At 36.7% G+C, this 18774-nt stretch overlaps 1 protein-coding gene across 1 annotated transcript in view; it reads right to left on the bottom strand.

Annotated features, from left to right (window-relative positions):
• The window catches only part of LOC126823325 (rho GTPase-activating protein 39), a 119165-nt gene that overhangs the window by 5635 nt on the left and 94756 nt on the right, over positions 1-18774 (bottom strand). The window contains exons 3-12 of the mRNA XM_050552090.2: positions 17340-17478; positions 16539-16637; positions 10463-10537; positions 6293-7514; positions 5169-5629; positions 4344-4454; positions 3603-3675; positions 2715-2862; positions 1773-1902; positions 1244-1363 (exon numbers count right to left, since the gene is read on the bottom strand). Coding sequence (XP_050408047.1) covers positions 1244-1363; positions 1773-1902; positions 2715-2862; positions 3603-3675; positions 4344-4454; positions 5169-5629; positions 6293-7514; positions 10463-10537; positions 16539-16637; positions 17340-17478 — 2578 coding nt within the window. The remainder of the gene's footprint in view (positions 1-1243; positions 1364-1772; positions 1903-2714; positions 2863-3602; positions 3676-4343; positions 4455-5168; positions 5630-6292; positions 7515-10462; positions 10538-16538; positions 16638-17339; positions 17479-18774) is intronic.

The raw sequence follows: 18774 nt of genomic DNA, 5'->3' as shown, positions 1-18774 counted from the left end.
TAAATAATAATAAACATTTGAAGTTTGGATTCTTTCTCGAGACAAACCGTGGAACATTCTTTGATATACATAATTCTCTAAATCACTATTCTTTGTCACCTAGAAATGGACACAAATGGGTCGCAACGCATATATTAATGTACCGGTAATATGATTATATATAAACTGTAATTTCTAATCAGTTCTGTTCGGCGAAATATACGAAGAGTCTAAATTGAATGCCAGTCTTTGGCGTCTGGTTATTCCAGTCTACACGGGTAGTATTCTCCTACATGAGATATATTTAGCTTTGTTCATCGAGTCGCTTCATACGATTAGTTTTGTCTTAATAATGGATATCAGAAGCCCATCTTTTCCCGGTAAGATCACAACATCATTGTTGATTTAAATTGACCAGTAAGATGTGTTTGCAATGTCCAAGACTGTGGATGATATTGAATTAAAAAACTTCTCTCCTTTAATACGGCTATGTATGACCAAGAAAATTCCTCATGATTTTCTGGAGTGGTTTCCCCTTGTCAGTGGTGTAGGATGGAGGACCTGGTGTGGACAGTAGCCAGTCGTTCGGGTAGAACAGAAACTAAGGTCCTGTGTACACAATGGCGTGAACTTAAAAAGATCCCTTGACAGTTGGAATTTGAAATAAGGCTGTAAGGCTGTAGTCTGATCAAAATTTCTTTCATAAGCCCAGTCGGTGCAGAAAAGTAGGAGCTTAAACCCTATTTCATTTCACTGAATAAAACTCTATTTATCAGCCTGGTCTGTCAATATTAGTGAAGCAGGATGGTAGGCCAGGCAAGATAAAGTGTCCAGTCATTCGGATGGGACAACACTAGAGAGAGAGAGATAGATGGAAATGGGGTTTAACGTCCACTCGACACAGACTAGGTCATTTTGGGACTAACATATGGTTTAATTTTATTTCAATAATTCGCTTGCGCATAGGGGTCTTTAGCAGTGGGAGGAAACCGGAGGACCCGGAGAAAACCCACGAGGTTGGACAGGCGACCCTACTCCTTGTCACGTACAACCGGGGATTCGAAACCACGCCAGTTGACTCAATGACAGGCCATCCAACCCCCCGGACAAAAACTAAGGTCCTGTGTATACCCAATGGCAGCATGCGAATTATACCTTGATACTATATTGTGTATTCACATCTTTATTAGCTTTGAACAGATAGGTAAAATGATAAACTGCATTTCTCATACCATATATACAAATAATGAAATCAGATTCTTACCTTTGCCTGTTCAACTTCATCAATGGAAGGTTTACGAACACCTTTTTTAGCCCCAGTTTGTAAGGCCCTGTTTAATCGTCTCTGACATAATATTGCGAAATGGCTGATAGGTACCTGTAACTGAAATATCAAGATAAATCTCATTTATTACTAAACTCAACTCAAAATTAAACTTTACACCGAAAAGAGAAATGCACAGTTTATACAATGTGACCCGTCTTCATTAGCCCAGTTCGGAGCAGAACAGTAGGACATTTCATTTCATTACATTTATACAAATGTACTTTAGTTCCTAGTTTGATTACCTCCCTTTTCCTAGAGCTTTTTATCATACATGATTCTAGGTGGGTAGATCAGAATACCCCTGGGCTTTCAGTTCAAAAGTTTGCCAGCCAGTTATTTAATTTTATTTAACTTCTTAAGTTCTCCATTCTGTCATATTCACAGCCAGTCTCTGAAGACTGTCAAAAATCTAAATAATTGTCAAAAAGTCCAAAACATTGAAATCAAATTTAAAATAAATACTTACACCAGGAATATCACAGGTATAATCTAAATGTCGGGAGATAAATCCGTCCAAGTACGAATAAAATCGTAATGTTGGCGGGAAAAAATATAAACAGATTCCAAGTAATTCCCAACCTCTTTGTAAACTTTCACTGAAAGAAACAAAATATTAGTTTAATGGAAAACATAAAAAAAAACTTGAAATATAGAAAAAAATTGGCCATAGCTAACAATCAAAAGTTTAAATGAATATTTATAATTTTCTTTTATCCTGAAATCTGGTCCAATCTTATCCTGTTTAAATTTCAGTCTCAGGCCATAGAAAAAAAAAATTCTAGCTCTCGGACAATCCTTACCAAAAAGCTGAAGCCGGAGGGAGGTTTTTATTTTTGTGATTTTATTGTGAGCTAAAAGACTTTAAACATTAAACATTAAATTATTTATATAGCGCCTAAACACCAAATGAATGGTTCCAAAGGTGCTTGTTTGATTAAGGGATCCACCAATTATCCAAAGTGTAATTGGAATAAATAAGTTTTGAGTACTTGATAAATAAGCCATGTCGCACTTTTTTATTCATTCAAATTACTTCCTGTAACTTCAAGTAACACTGGATTATCTGAGAACTAGAATATGATTTTCGAATTTCATGAAAATCGGACCGAATCTGCCCAACAAAATGGCTGCTCCTTGTAAGCAAAGGGTGTAAAAGTATGTAATACTAAGCTTGTGAACTCTCTAGAAGAGTATAAGGCTTTTCCTGGATAATGACACCTGATTGTACAAAAAAAATCACATTTATTTTTAGCTCATTCTCCGTCCATCTCTTGAAAATGTGGGCGTGTTTTGCACGGCAATCGCTGGTTTATATGTCCATGTCCAGTTTCCACGTTATTCTATTTCAATCTTATTCAAATTCAGTCTTCATTTTAAATTAGTGCATCATTTTAACTGATCAACTTACATTTTTGTATTTTCTGTGGTTTGTCGAGTTAATTGTATAAATATTTCATCCCGTAGAGCAGGAGCTGTCCAACCTTTTGTTACAATTTCCAGTGCTACAGCATTCGATGCTATTCTTGATTTTCTGTCTCCCATATACATCTGTATCAGTAAGTTTATTAAGGATAACACTTAAAATCTGGGATGGACCGGGAATGAGCCTATCAGGGTAGGCTCAGAGGCACTAAGAGAAGTTAAACATACATTATGCAAGAGCTAAATCTGCCTATTGCAGGTATTTCCTTAGGGCTTAAATGTTATATAAACTATTAATTAGACATTTATTAACATGAAAAGACCTTAATCAACTCTTGATGCCATCTGATATGAAAGATTTTCACTGGATTTGAATCCGATCTGCTGCTCAACGCTCATTGATGATTAAATCCAAAAATGGATAATCAAGACTATGTTTTTTATCGTACCGACTTTAGTAATGATGATCGAGGCTAGGCCTAAAATTCAATCACTAATATCTCCGTTCAGGGTGGAGTAATTTGACTGAAATTTTCAGCATATTCCCTTTTTATTATCTAGTGTTTAACTATTATAGTGAGAATTGCCAGCTCTTTATCTAATCTTCCAAAATGTATCTTTAATGTTTGAATTTACGTTGGTTTTGATGAATTGTTAAGATTGCCACACGCTAAATTTGTGCATAAGCAGCAAACATCAGGCTATACTCTACTCTAGAAAGTGCAATTTACAGTCACTTTTTCAAAAGTTATTTCCCTCATGCAAAATTTAACAGGCCTGTGAAATAATCAATAGCAATCCTTAATACTGCATTTTAAAGTATTTTCATGGTTTTGGGGGTGGGGTGGGGGGGTGGGGATTAATAAAAGGATATATTTAAAGACTTCACAAGCTTCTTTCTTCGCAAGTTTATCATTAGTTCTTAACATCGGCTTCTGTATTGGATCCTAGAAAACAAACCAACAACAATAACTTTAAAACATAACTTTAAAACATCATCTACAATAATAACACTCAAAAATATTACATATTAAAACAGATTTTGTCAAAATTTGAGAGAGATAGAAATGGGGTTTAATTTTTTTTCAATACTGTGGGTAGGTGTCTTTAGCTGTGGGAGGAAACCTGAAGAAACGGAGAAAACCCACAAGGTTGGACAGGCGACCCTACTCCTTGTCATGTACAAGCAGCGAATCGAAACCACGCAAGTTGACTCAATGACAGATCTTGTGATACAGCACGCACGCACTAACCATTCGGCCATCTAACACCCTATATTAAAACAGATATTTTGAAAATTTGAATTCACATACAATGCACTCTAGATCATCTCGAATATTGACATGACTGTTTCTCAACACATTAGTTTATTGATCATCCATTTCTTGCTAGCAAAGGCTTCATGATGGTAAAGCATGTCTGGGTTTTTTTTCGCAATCATAATTCAGCAAAGGAGCCATTGTAACTGAGTGAGTAAGGAGCTGATACACTAACCAGGCTGCCCTGGTGTTGACTCAGAAAATTCTTTGTCACTGGTGCAGAAAAGTAGGATTTAAACCCCATTTAGTATTCCATTTAATTCTGAAAACCCTGAAGAAATCTAACTGTTACATACCTTAGACCAGGTTAACATGTTACTAATGGAAACCTTTTTACCAAATAAACCTTTTTTATGTCTGTTCATATGTTGAGCGTAGTTTTCTATATCACTTTCAGATGGTAATTTCTGTAAATAAAATCAATCCATTAATCCCTTTCTATAACAACCATCTTGGAAATGTGACGAAATATCAAAATTGAAATTGCGCACTTGTGCAAAGAACAAGCATGCCAAGTTTTATGTTGATTGTACTTGACTTTGTTGGGCTTTCAGCTTTAAGTGTACCTCCTAAGAACAACGAACATGTTGAACCAGAGAAAGAGAGAGAGAGAGAGAGAGAGAGAGAGGAGATGGGGTTTAACATCCACTCAACACAAACTAGGTCATTTCGGGACTAACATATAGTTTTAATTTTATTTCAATGATTCGCTTGCGCGTAGGGGTCTTTAGCAGTGGGAGGAAATTGGAGGACCTGGAGAAAACCCACGCCGTTGGACTGGCGACCCTACTTCTTGTCACGTACAACCGGGAAATCAAAACCACGCTAGTTGAATCATTGACAGACCTTATGATACAGCACGCACATGCTAACCATTCGGCGATCCAACCCCCAAAGACGGACAGCGGCGACAACAATATACAACCACATTTCCATGTATAATAAAATTATTAAATTCCAACACATGTGAAATTATCAACATGTATAAATATCAGAAAGATCGGACAATAAATGTAGAGTATTAACAAGAAATTGTGGATGATGGACGTATGGACGGGCAGAGGTGACAACAATATACAACCATGTGGGCGTATAATAAAAATATTAAATTCCAACCATACCTGTCTATTAAGAGATCCTGTACTTGGACTTAAAGACATATTAGCATCGGACTGAGATCCCACCACCATTGACTGGGGCCGTTGTTGAGATATATCCACGGCAGTTAAAATCTGGCTCTTCTCCATCACGGGACTAACAGATGGTTCGGGCTTATCATTCTGTTTCTTTCGACGTAAAGATGCATGCTGGGTCTCCACCAATTGCTGTTGAGCCGAGGGTTGGAAAACATTATGCTGTGTTGCGTGGTGTGCCTCCAGCATCTGCTGTTGAGCCGAGGGTTGGAATAAGATAAGTGGTGAGGTTGACGGGGGATGCGGGGAGGAGGAGGAGGAGGATTGCACATGAAGAGGAGATGTTGATAATGTATAATATTGTGGGGGTGAGGGTTGTATTGTTCGAGGCGATGATGTTGAGAAAATACTGCTACTGTCAGATTCTTCAAAACCCTGATCTGCTATCACTGTAAAAAAAAATGAAATGATTACATTTAAATTATTGTATTTACCATCTTCAGAACAGGCTCACTAACTTGGTCGTCAGAGTTCACTCCCTTTATTGGTCAAGAAAGATTATCATGAATTTTCGGTGTGGTTCCTTCCCCATTGTCAGTGGTGTAGGACAGAGTGTCAGGCAAGGGACAACATGTAGTCATTCAAATGGTACGAAAAACCGAGTTCCCATGTACACATTGGCGTGCACGTTAAAGAACACTTGAATTAGATGTAAGAGTAGCCCGCTGTTAGAAAGTCTTGCATACAAAAGCATCTAAACCGAGACTCTGTGTAGACTACTGGATTTGTGTTAAAGATCCCCTTTCATCAGCAATGCTGGCTTAACCAGTAAGCTGTTAATCCCCTATTTCAATTCATTTGTTTGCAATGCACGTATTACAAATTCCCCTGAGCACAAACACCCTGGTCCTAAAACTAACCTAAAATACCCCTTTTTTCTATAACAAATCTGTTTTTCATTTTCTGAATGATACCTTCATAATTAGGTATTTTATAAATTGTACCTTCTTAATCAGGTATTTTATAAATCATACCATCATAATCAGGTATTTCGTGAATCAGACCATCAGGTATTTTGTGAATCATACCTTCAGGTATTTTATGAATCGTACCTTCATAATCAGGTATTTTATCTGCTGAGATCTGTCTGTAAATATGTTGATCGTATAATCCAGACATCGTCGTGGTGGCTGTCGTGCTTGTTTTAGGTGGCAGCACAGGTACGTTGGCGTAGTCTACGTCTTTCTCTGCCTCGGAACCACTGAGTATAAGCGACCTCTGTAGAAGGTTATTGCCAGATCGATCCAGACACATGCTGTGATCCATACTTCTATTGGAACCACGAGACGAATAACTATCGTGTACGGACACGGCACTATCTTGTAAGTTCCGCAGCGAACCTTGCGAAGAATGTGTATCAGACATGTTTCGTGTTGAACCCTGGGACGACTGACTGTCCGATAGATCACGATTCCTGGACGACTGTGACGTCTGGCTGTCGATGCGATGATCATGTACGATATGATAGCCTCGATGTGAAGAATGAGAAGTGTCGCTGTCAGATCGATCGTGTCGATAATACATATAAGTTTCCGGGTTCTCCGTGTAAGACTGCGACGTCTGTATGCCCATGTGTGAAGAAAATGGCAGATCATGATATGGAACGTCATAACCAGGCATTCCGGAATCAAAACTCAATTTTTTATGCGGTGCCGTTCTGTGTACGTACGTTGGATTTGTTCTAGGGAAAGCCCGAAGTTTGGGCTTCTGGGGAATAGGACTAACGTTTCCCTGTTGGTTAACAATGTCTTGACTGAAAGCCAGATATTCGTCACGACCGCGTAGATCTGGACTGTACAATCTTTCGTGACCAATCAAAACATCCTGATTGTAGTTATCGGGTCTTACGTAACTAAGTGACGTCGGGTAGCCATCCTGGTCATATTGGGTTGTGATTTGTTCGGAGAAAGATCCTTGTCTTTGTGGATGTTGTGGAGGCGCGATGTTATAATTATCGTCCTTTTGATCCACCTCGCATCTTCTACAGCTTCCTTGACGACTGTGAGCACTGCTACTATCACTGGCGCTCGATGATTTATGTAATGACCTTGACCTTTGAGGTCGTGGAGATTCCGACGAAACTGTTCTATTGGGCATTTCGAATGATTCGCGTCTGGTGATATGTGGAACGGCAACCGAATCTGTGAGAGGATAACTGCTGGAGGTCGACTGAGAGGACGTGCTCCCACGACGACGGAGTTGTTCCCCATTAACATGCTCTTGTCTACTTGAACTACTGTGGGATGAATTGGAGTCTTGTCGAGCATAACGGTTCTGAAAATAAACAAAAATAACACATGTACTAAATTAATTGATATTATTGGAAAATGATCGTCATTTGCATTTTTTAGACAATATTCTTATTTTCATGATTTACTTCAAGCTAATATAGGTGCTCAAATCAATAAGTTGACATCTAATTAAGAAAAGAAAAATCAAATCAATATATAATCTCCCGGCTAGGATTCAATCAGATTAAAAAAATGTCCATGAAATATTTAATATTATTGGTTTGTTTTGATCATATCGTGTTTATATCATCCGCTGAGGAGGCCAAAATCTGACAAATTTTCAAATTGAACCATAAATCATACGAGAATCCCAGTTTGTTATTTTCCTAAAAATTTTACCCATATAGAACACAGGCCCTTAACTATTGGAGGACAAAGCCCCTCCTGCAAAAAGTTTTGCCCCCCGCCCCCCTGTGAAAATTTTTTCAACCATTAAAAAAATAGGTATACATTGTCTGTCAATTTTACAGCACCCCTGAGAACTCTTCCCGCACTCCTCGCTGCTCTGAGCTAATTACGGCCCTGATAGAACACAACGTTTACCTGCCACTTTTTAATTTTACACAAAAATTATCAATAAAAATAAAAGGCAATTTCTTTCGAACAAAATAACACATGACAAAGTTACATGGAAACGAGTTACTTGAAAGATGTTTCAACAATGGTTCTCATGTCTTTAACAAGCAAATGAATCTTACAAGTAACTTGTATTCCATATAATTGTGTCATGTGTTATTTTCGTCCAGTTACTAAATACCTCTTAAACAATTTATTCGATCAAAATGACACAATGACAGAGGAATTGTGTCTGACAAAATCTATTCCTGGACCTAACATCATCTCTGACAGGTGCCTTATTTTCAGACTCAGTGAAAAGGGTGGGAAAAAGTTGACAGACTAAAAATGATCCCCAAATTACGGAATGCACTCCCCTATAGCTAACATTCAACTAATAATTATTCGACCTCAAACTAACTCGGCTAGTTAATACAGTAAAACAAGCAAACATATTCGTCTAGCATAATTACATTTAATCGTCCATAATTATGTATAATTTTGTATTTGTATAAAATGTCAGAATTCATTAATCTGTTGAAAGGGATTGTTATACTGTTAGATCATTCACACATGTTTTATACATCAGCAGTTTGGGGTTTTAAAAAATTTGGACTTTAGACGGACAATGAATCACAGATATCACAGATTTAATTATTGAACTTTTTATTTGTGTTGTGGACATTTGTTAACCTAATACATTTAGAACCAAACTAAAATACATTTGTTATGTGTGTGTGAGAGAGAGAGAGAGAGAGAGAGAGAGAGAGAGAGAGAGAGAGAGACAGACAGAAAGAGGGAGGGTTAAGTCCACTGGACACAAACTAGGTCATTTCGGGCCTAAAATGTAGAGGTTTTGCAGGTTGGACAGACGACCCTACTCCTTTTCACGTACAAGCAGTGAATTGAAACCACGGAACTTGAATCAATGACAGACTTTATGATCCAAACCACCTATATTTGTTATTAAAACTACTTTTCACGCGTACAAGCTACAATATCTACAATATAAGGCAACTATCACAGACAATGTCAGGTACAACTTCAGGCTCTGTATGGTGTCACTCATTTTATTTGGCACTGATTTACCTTGTATTGAAGGCTATTTCCAATAGATGAGAGAGAGAGAAATGGGGTTTAACGTCCACTCGACACAAACTAGGTCATTTCGGGACTAACATATGGTTTAATTTTATTTACATAATTCGCTTGCGCGAAGGGGTCTTTAGCAGTGGGAGAAAACCGGAGGCCCCGGAGAAAACCCACGAGGTTGGACAGGCGACCCTACTCCTTGCCACGTACAACCGAGGATTCGAAACCACGCCAGTCGACTCAATGACAGACTTTATGATACAGCGCGCGCACGCTAACCATTCAGCCATCCAACCCCCCTTCCAATAGATGTCTGGCACAATGTACAAAAGGAATGAAATGGGGTTTAACGTCCTACTGTTGTCCTACTGTTCTGCTCCTATACTGGGCTAATGAAGATGGGCATACGCCATACAGTGTGCTATGAGGGAAATTTTGCCCGGGCAGCGGCACTAATGCCTACTCTTATATCGAATTCCAACTGCCAAGGGATCTTTTACGTGCATTCCAATGTATATACAGGACCTCGGTTTTTCGTGTTATCCGAAGGACTAGACAGCTGTCCTTGTCAGGCCCTCCGTTCTGCACCACTCACAAGGGGAAACCCCGTCGGAAAATCCAGATGAACTTTCTCGGCCAATGACAATGTGCAAAATATCTGGTATGTACAGATACAATTGTTATTGTTCCCCCTTGTCAGTGACGTAGGAAGATGTGTCTGGCAAGGGACAAATACAGTCGTTCGGATGGGATGAAAAACATTGGCGTGTACGTAAATGAAATGAAATGAAACAGGGTTTAACGTCCTTCTGTTCTGCTCCTAAACTGGGCTAATGAAGACGGGCATACGCCATACAGTGTGCTATGAGGGAAATTTTGCCCGGGCAGCGGCGCTACGGCCTACTCTTATATCGAATTCCAACTGCCAAGGGATCTTTTCTGTGCACGCCAATATGTACACGGAACCTCGTTTTTTCGTCCCATCTGAACGACTAGACAGCTGTCCTTGTCAGGCCATCCGTCCTGCATCACTGACAAGGTGGAACCACGCTGGAAAATGGCGTGTACGTAAAAGAACCCTTAATAGTAACAGTTGTAATTACCAGGCCAAATTGCTTTGAGCTCATCATCGAACTCAGACGTTTGCATCTAACCCAATAGGTAGAATTGCTAAATCCTAAATCAGACAGACTGACTGACAGATGAATGAACTGAATTTAATAGAGCTCAACTTTCTTGAAGAGGCAGGGGATAATAAAAAAATGTTCAACAGATACAACATACCTTCCTCGATACTCGTGGACTGTTCTGGGTCTGGGGCGTAGTCTTCAGTGATCCAGCACGGTTATGCTCCCGTCGCTTTTGGTAAAAGAAAAGAAATATGTAAATTAGGGAGGCAGAAGATACAAGAAGACAAAGTGATATTTCTAGGATAAAATACTCAGAGGACGAGTTCCTGATCCACGTTACGATGAGAGCACTTATAGCATCCATTTCTAACAGTTCTGCATTAACTGTACCCATAATTCATCACAGGATTATTTCACAAATTAAATCGTATCTCAATCGTTTATTTCTGTTATATTTTATTACACACTACACAGATCTTGTTAAATTTTAAACTGCACAGGCATCTTAATTTTAATGAGTACAAATCAAATCTAATTCAAATCCACATAATATGAATTTCAAACTGCACAGGCATCTTAGGTATGATGAACACACGACGAATCCAATTCAAATCCACATAATATAAAATTCTAAACTGCACAGGCATCTTAGTTTTGATGAACACACGACAAATCTAATTGAAATTCACAATACTTATACTAACATGGCTCACACATTCACCAAATCAAATACAACTGTAACTAAACCGTAAAGACATGAATACAAATCTTGATCACATATAAATTTAAAAAAAACAAAACACTTCATGTACACCACACCACAAGTGATATCACTATTGTGAAAGCAGAGCCAGTGGCAGAGGTAAGTATACGACTGCTACACAATACCACAACATTAACTCAACATTCCGTCTTTTATAATTATCCATTTCGATTGAACCACAGCAGAAATGAGAGATATTTTGATTTCAACTTGGCAACAACAACAGCTACTAGGATGAATATTAATATTCTTCTATCCAACATGAAAATGAACTAAATTACACTGACTTCTCATAAATCATATCAGTATGAATTATTAACATTCCTATATATAACCATTTCCAACCTTACACTGAATTCTATCTCAATATTCTTCTATTACAGAAAAACCTGATACCAGACTGAAATCTTAATCCAAATCACTGTTCTGTTTTAACCTTAAGTAATTAAGGTGCTGTACATGAGGCAGTGTATGCTTAATTTTTCTAGAACACCTGATATCACTTTCATCAAGATCCACCATTACACTGAGACTTCTGATATCCAAACACGAATCACTGTCTTATTTCGTGAAGGTGCTGTACACTAGGCATGATATGCTTATTCTCTCTAGAACACTTTTGAAAAAGCTTATAGTTATAAAATCAATTGAACTGGTCTACATCCATATTGCAATATTTCAGCTTGTTAACAAGGTACTGTGCATGTGGCAGCTTATTCTTACTCTTTCTAGAACACCCAGTAACACTTTTTTAAAAGTTCACACAGCTTTTAAAATCTCTACAGATGCTCACATTATATGCTAGAAGCATGAAAAATTATGAAATCAACTTCAAATGTCCCAATATCTACAGAAAACTAATGCACAATCTCTAACTTTTTTCTTTAGTCTGTTTTTTTGGACAACAATTATAACAATTCTTTGATTCTTAAATCAAATTCAAATCCATAGAAAACTAATATCTAACTTGTTAATTTATTTCTCCCAGTTCCTTTAACACTTTTTACATAATTAGATCCATGTACACACATATGTATTAACAATCCCAAACTTTCAAAAACAAAAAGTGAAACCTTTTCTCTGTATACAGTATATATTAGCTATCATGTATTTGATAGAGATTGACATTCAGATAAATCAGTTATAAACTTTTAACTCTATACAGCTGACTAGCTTACTCATTAATAATCATTCTGGTCGTCAACAACCACACTATTTCCTTATTTAAAGGGACTTTCACACTACTGATAGGAAAAAATGATTCATCATAATGGAAGTAGTTTTATTTAAAGGGAGTGTCACTTCACTGATAAGAAATGAAATGGGGTTTAACTATCGCCCAGAAATGAATTAAAATGGGTTTTAAAATCCTACTTTTCTGCTTCAACTGGGCTAATGAAGATGGGCATATGCCATACAATGTAGGCCAACAGCCTACTCTTATTTCGATTTCTGTCAAGGGTTTCTTTACATGCATGTCAATGTGTACATGCGGCATCGATTTTCCTTCCACACCGAACGACTAGACAAGTAATTTTCAATATATTCATAGTCCATTATCCATTATTAAAATACTATAAGAAGAACAACTAGCTCTTTATCTAAATCTTAAATAATCCATCTTTTATATTTTGAAATAAAAATTAAATCATATAGATTTTGTTTCCATCACTAAATCAAACTGGCCCAATCCAATACTTTATTTTGACCTCTGACTTATCTCCTTTAAATGAACATCCAGTTCACACCAACTCGAAAACCTTCTACTTGGTAATGTCACTTGGTTTCCTCATCAGTATCATCACACGTATACTATGACCTTCGACCTCATCACTATGATATTCACACATCACATGTAACTTGTAAATCAGAAAATTTGACAGAAAAACCTAATCACTGACATGAAATAGGTGAATCTTAGTACAGGTTAAATTGATCATACAACATGAAAACAAACAGTACACAGGACTTCAATTATTCAAAATATTAAAGAAACATTATGGGAGATTAGATAAAGAGCTGCCAGTTCTCACTATAATAGTTAAAAACCAGATAATGTAAAGGCAATTTGCTGAAAATTTCAGTCAAATTGATCCACAATGAACCGAGAACTAAGCGATTGAAATTTTGGCCTAGCCTTGATCATCATTACTAACGTCCGTATGATAAAAAAACATAGTCGCGATTATCCATTTCATGATTAAATTATGAATGGAAGTCAAGCAGCATAATCCAGTAAATATCGCAGGCTAGCGATGCCATCGAGAGTTGATTATGGTCTTGATAAGTTAATTAATGTCTAATTAATAATTTATATAACATTTCAGGCCTAAAGAAAGACCTGCAATTGGCAGATTTTGCTCTTGCATAATGTACGTTTAAATGTGGTTTCCTTACCAGGACCCTGGTCCTGCCCAACTAACTAGAGGAAATCAACATTACACAGAGAGCAAGAATGTAACAGAATCTCTTCGGTCATTTGGAGACAAATGTACTACTTTTTATTTCTATGGTTAATTTTTCTATGCAAGGTTTGGAAATATTTGCCTAGAAAGCTGGGGTTTAATGTCAACTCAACACAAACTAGGTCATAACAGGATTAACTTATAGTTCAATTTTTTTTCAATAAGTAGCTTGTGCGTAGGAGTCTTTAGTAGTGGGAGGAAACCGGAGGACCCAGAGAAAACCCTATTCCTTGTCATGTACTTAAACCCCATTTCATTTCATTTGAATATAGTAAAGCTATCTTCATTATCCCTTTTGATTAAGAAAAGTACGGAGAAAGGGAGAGAGAAATGGGGTTTCGGGACTAACATATGGTTACATTTTAATTCTTTTGCACATAGGGGTCTTTAGCAGTGAGAGGAAATTAGGGGACCTTTAGAAAAGCCACAAGGTTGGAGAGGTGACCCTACTCCTTGTCACGTACAAGCAGGGAATCGACACCACACCACTTGACTCAATTACAGACCTTCTGATTCGGCCACTCAACACTCCCAAGAAAAGTAAGACATCAAATCTCATTTCATTTCATTTGAATACATCATGTAGTAAAGTCAGTCGTCAATATCCTTGTTGGTGAGTAGAAGTAGGACATTAAACACCATTTCATTTCTTTAGAGGATGACTGGGATAGACTACGGAACAATTAAACCAATCCTTAGTATAGGGGCTCGTTAAAATGAATAATATTACAGTCATAACGATTCAACATCACAAACAAACCTAATTATTAACCTATTACAATTTATATTTCATACGTCATTAATTAAGTAACTGCTCACCGAATATTAAAATGTACCAACAATGTAATTGATAAGCTATTCATATTACCTAATTGTTACTGTAAATGAATAATAACTATATTAAAGTGGTATTAACACTCATACTAAGAAAATAAAGAGATAGAGAGAAAAATGGGTTGTAATGTCCACTCGACACAAACTAGGTCATTTTGGGACTAACACATTGTTAAATTTTATTTCAATAATTTGCATGTTCGTAGAGGTCTTTAGCAGTGGGAGGAAACCGGAGGACCCGGAGAAAACCCATGAAGTTGCACAAGCAACCCTACTCCTTGTCACGTACCGGGGAATTGAAACCACGCCAGTTGACTCAATGACAGACCTTATTATGATACAGCACACACTTGCTAACCATTCGGTCAACACACTCCTCAACTAAGAAGTTAAATGTCAAGTGTAAACTAATAGTTCAAGCGTGCATGTCTCAGCTGGATGAAGACTAGTAATCAGGGCCGTAACTAGCTCAGAGCAACCAGGTCCAGGGGGGTGAGAAGTGTTCTCAGGGGTGCTGTAAAATTGACGGACAATGTATATCAATTTTTTTATGGTCGAAAAATTTTTCACATGGGGCGAGCGAAAAATTTTGAATGGGGGGCTTTGCCACCCCTGCACCCCCCCCCCCCTAGTGACAGGCCTGCTAGTAATTATATGCCTCGATTTCATGCTGAATGTAGCCATTCTCTCTTTCTCTTTTTTCACAATTTTTAGAATCGTAACATTTTCTGCCAGGTTTTTGCTGAACATTTCAGGAAGTAACAGACACAATGTTACCACAGCTTATAGATTCCTTTAAAGAGGTATTATTCAAGAGCAGGCCCCAGTTTTACAAAGCATTCCCAGACTTAAGTTAAGAATTTGCTCAACTTTCAATCACTGTTTATGAGAAATATCTTTGATCCAGAAACACAAAACTTTGCACATAGTTTCTTATTAATTAATTTCATACTTTAAAATAACAAAGTTTTATAAAGGACAATATTTTAGTTAAAATAAGGCGGATGATTTTGAATAAGTTCTGAAATGTTTTGTGAAACTGGGGCCTGGTCTTCTTTAGGCCTTAAATGTTTTATAAATTATTAATTCGACATTAATTAACATGACAAGACCATAATCAACTCTCTCGGCCATCAGATGACTCCGATCTTAAGTAGATTTGAACAGTTCGGCCATCTAATGATCTAATCTAAAAATGGAGAAGCGAGGCAAAGACTCAAATAAGCGGCATTAATAAAGTTACATTAATAAACAATTAATGTGCACATCTAATCAAAACTACAAACAGTGATAACTTGGCTCAGAATAAAGAAATTTGAATGGAATTTTCAATATATTCATTTTGCATTGTCTATTTTCGAGCTATTATAGCAAGAACGACCAGCTCTTTATCTAAATCTGCCATAATGTATCTTTAACCAGGTCCATCTTCATTAGCCCAATCAGAGCAGAACAGTAGGAGGTTAAACCCCATTTCATTTCATTTCTTTAACCAAGCATAAAAAAAAAAATTTCGGAACAGTCAAATCCTTTCAATATTTTATCAAATGATAATGTTACAGGCCAAGAATGTCATTAGTAAGATTTCTTGCACATTCTGAATACAATTAAACTACTAGAGTCAAATCAAAGCTAATTTTTCCATTAAAAGTTAAAAGTCATTGACCTCAAAATGTTTCTTAAGAATGTACATTCTTTTGTGTAAAACAAAGGAGAAAGGGGGAGACGTTTGCTCGGACAGCAGTGTAATGTTACCCCCGTTATTTCATCAAATTCACACTGTCAAGGGTTCGTACCAACTTTAAATGATCGAATATGTCGATACACAATAGAATGCCGTCTGTAGTTCAGTAGCCATAAAATTATTTACGAAAAAGTTCTACAGAATGATCATTAGAGTTGCTTCCCTTTGTCTTTATACACTATGCCCTGTAATTTCATTAATTTACATACTGTGCAGCAGAGTCTTATCTATTCATGTATACAATAGATAATAAGGCTTTACCGCGTCCCAGACAGAAAAGTGAGGTGGAATTATACAGAATGCTCACTGGAGTTGTCTCCCTTTGAACACTAGGTCCTGTAATTGAGAGACATTTCCATTCTGATTTGATTGCAATGTACCAGAAAAGAAATTGAGATAAAGAGAAAATAACAAGATATCTTACTGGTGTGGAAAGTGGTGTCTGAGTTCCAATTTCACGTTTGACAGAATTTTCTCTGCGACGTTGATCCGCCTCTCGAACCTCTGTATTTTGTTTCAAAGTCTGCAATAACAGGATAAATTATGCTTTCAAATAGATGCAAAGCAAATTGTGCTATGGTGTTCCACAAACACCAGTTTTTGATCCAATGTTGTTCAAATTCATGAGAGTAAAATGTAATTTACCATCCTTTTTAATACTCAGCTTTGATTTATGGATATGGCTGAAGGTTCCGAAAAATTATAAAATCTGATTTATATGAAATGAAATGGTGTTTAACCTCCTATTTTATCTGCATTAACTGGGACAATGAGGATGGGAATCCATCACGCAGTGTGCTATGAAGGAAATTTTCTACTTTTACAAGAAATTTGGTGAATCCAGAACTGGTATACGTTGGAAAGATTTAATATAGGGGGGACCATGGGAGTTGAGTAGTTAGGGAAATTGACTCTAGACTAGAATGAACCAATTTTGAAACCAGCAACAATCTTTGAGAATTCACAATTGGTGCCTGGGGAGAAAAAAAACCTGAGGTCTAACCATCTACACATTGTACAAAGAAAAGAATCTCTAACATCAGAGTTGACATATTAGTCTCAAAATGTCTTAAGTATTGTGTTGAAGAGATATTAATCCTCATTTCAATCCAGTTAACTTCATTGGTGTAGCCAGAATTTGTGCTGACTGAACAGATTGCCTCCTTGCCCCTCCCCATGTTCCACTTAGGTGACAATAAACAAGCAAAAGAAAACTATGTCTTACCTGTAATTTAGCTAATGGAATGATATCACAATGTTGTGGTCGATGCCACACAGTTTTTTGACTGCTGGCGTTATAATAATAAAATCTAGATGTATTCGGATCAAATAATTCCCACCACTGATTGTCATCAGTCTTTTTTCTGTAAAATAATAAAATATATATACATTTATCAGTATGTTTAATATAAAAACTCAGTTCGAGTAGACACATATTATATAATACCAATTTTCTGTAGTTTTGTGTTTTTTTGGTACAGTTGTGTATGTTTATATTCCTATTATATTGTGTTTTTGTAGTTGTGTGTTTTTTATATTTATATATATTTGTGTGTTTTTCGTTATTTTATAGTTTTGTGTTTTTGGAGCTGTATGTTTTTATATTTCTATAGTTGTGTGTTTTTGGAGCTGTGTGTTTTTATTGTTTTGTGTTTTTATATTTCTATAGTTTTATGTTTTTATATTTCTGTAGTTTTGTGTTGTTATATTTCTATAATTGTGTATTTTTATATTTCTATAATTGTGTGTTTTTTATATTTCTATAGTTTTGTGTTTTTGGAGCTGTGTGTCTTTATAGTTTTGTGTTTTTATATTTCTGTAGTTGTGTGTTTTTATATTTCTGTGTGTTTTAATTTTGTAGCTTTGTGTTTTTATATTTCTTTAGCTTTGTGATTTAATATCTCTGCAGCTTTGTGGCTTTTTTAAAATTTCTGTAGTTTGTATATATTTGTACATTATACGTCACTGGAAGCATATGTCTACCATAATAAAAAAAAACATCTGTTATTCACTAATCCCGTTTACCTGAAACACTCTACCTTGACTATATACCATAATTAGTTCAATTACAACCCAGGGAAATACTATACTTATTTATCTCCCTTTAATACAAACAATTGATTAAATGATTATACAGGGCAAGTTTTTATGATATTTAACTTACAATATCGTGTCGGATTTCATGTGCTATATCTGCAGGTGTATTTAGGCAAGACTATCGCAGCGAAGTAAAATGTGTCGAGATCTATTTTTTCTTTTAAGAACAGTTTTGAAGAAAACAAGTATCATATACTCATATTGATTTTCTTCTGACAAAATTATTGTTTTTAGTGAATATTCATTATTGCCCTCCTAATTATATAGGGGTGCTGTACATGTATGTCTATGCAGTGGTCAGGGGCATTCCTTGAGTTTCTGGACCTCTTAAAAGGGGGGGGGGGAGAGAGAGAGAGAGAAAGAGAGAGAGAGAGAGGCCGTCCACTTGACACAATTAGGTCATTTTGGGACTAACATATGGTTCAATTTTATTTCAATAATTTGCTTGCGCGTAGGGGTCTTTATCAGTGGGAGGAAACCGGAGGACCTGGAGAAAATCCACAAGGTTGGACAGGCGACCCAACTCCTTGTCACGTACAACCCTGGGTATCGAAACCACGCCA

This window comes from Patella vulgata, chromosome 6, assembly GCF_932274485.2.
Source record: "Patella vulgata chromosome 6, xgPatVulg1.2, whole genome shotgun sequence".
Classification (NCBI taxonomy): domain Eukaryota; kingdom Metazoa; phylum Mollusca; class Gastropoda; family Patellidae; genus Patella; species Patella vulgata.
Note: the sequence above shows the minus strand (reverse complement) of the source record. Positions and strands in the feature narration are given on the sequence as shown.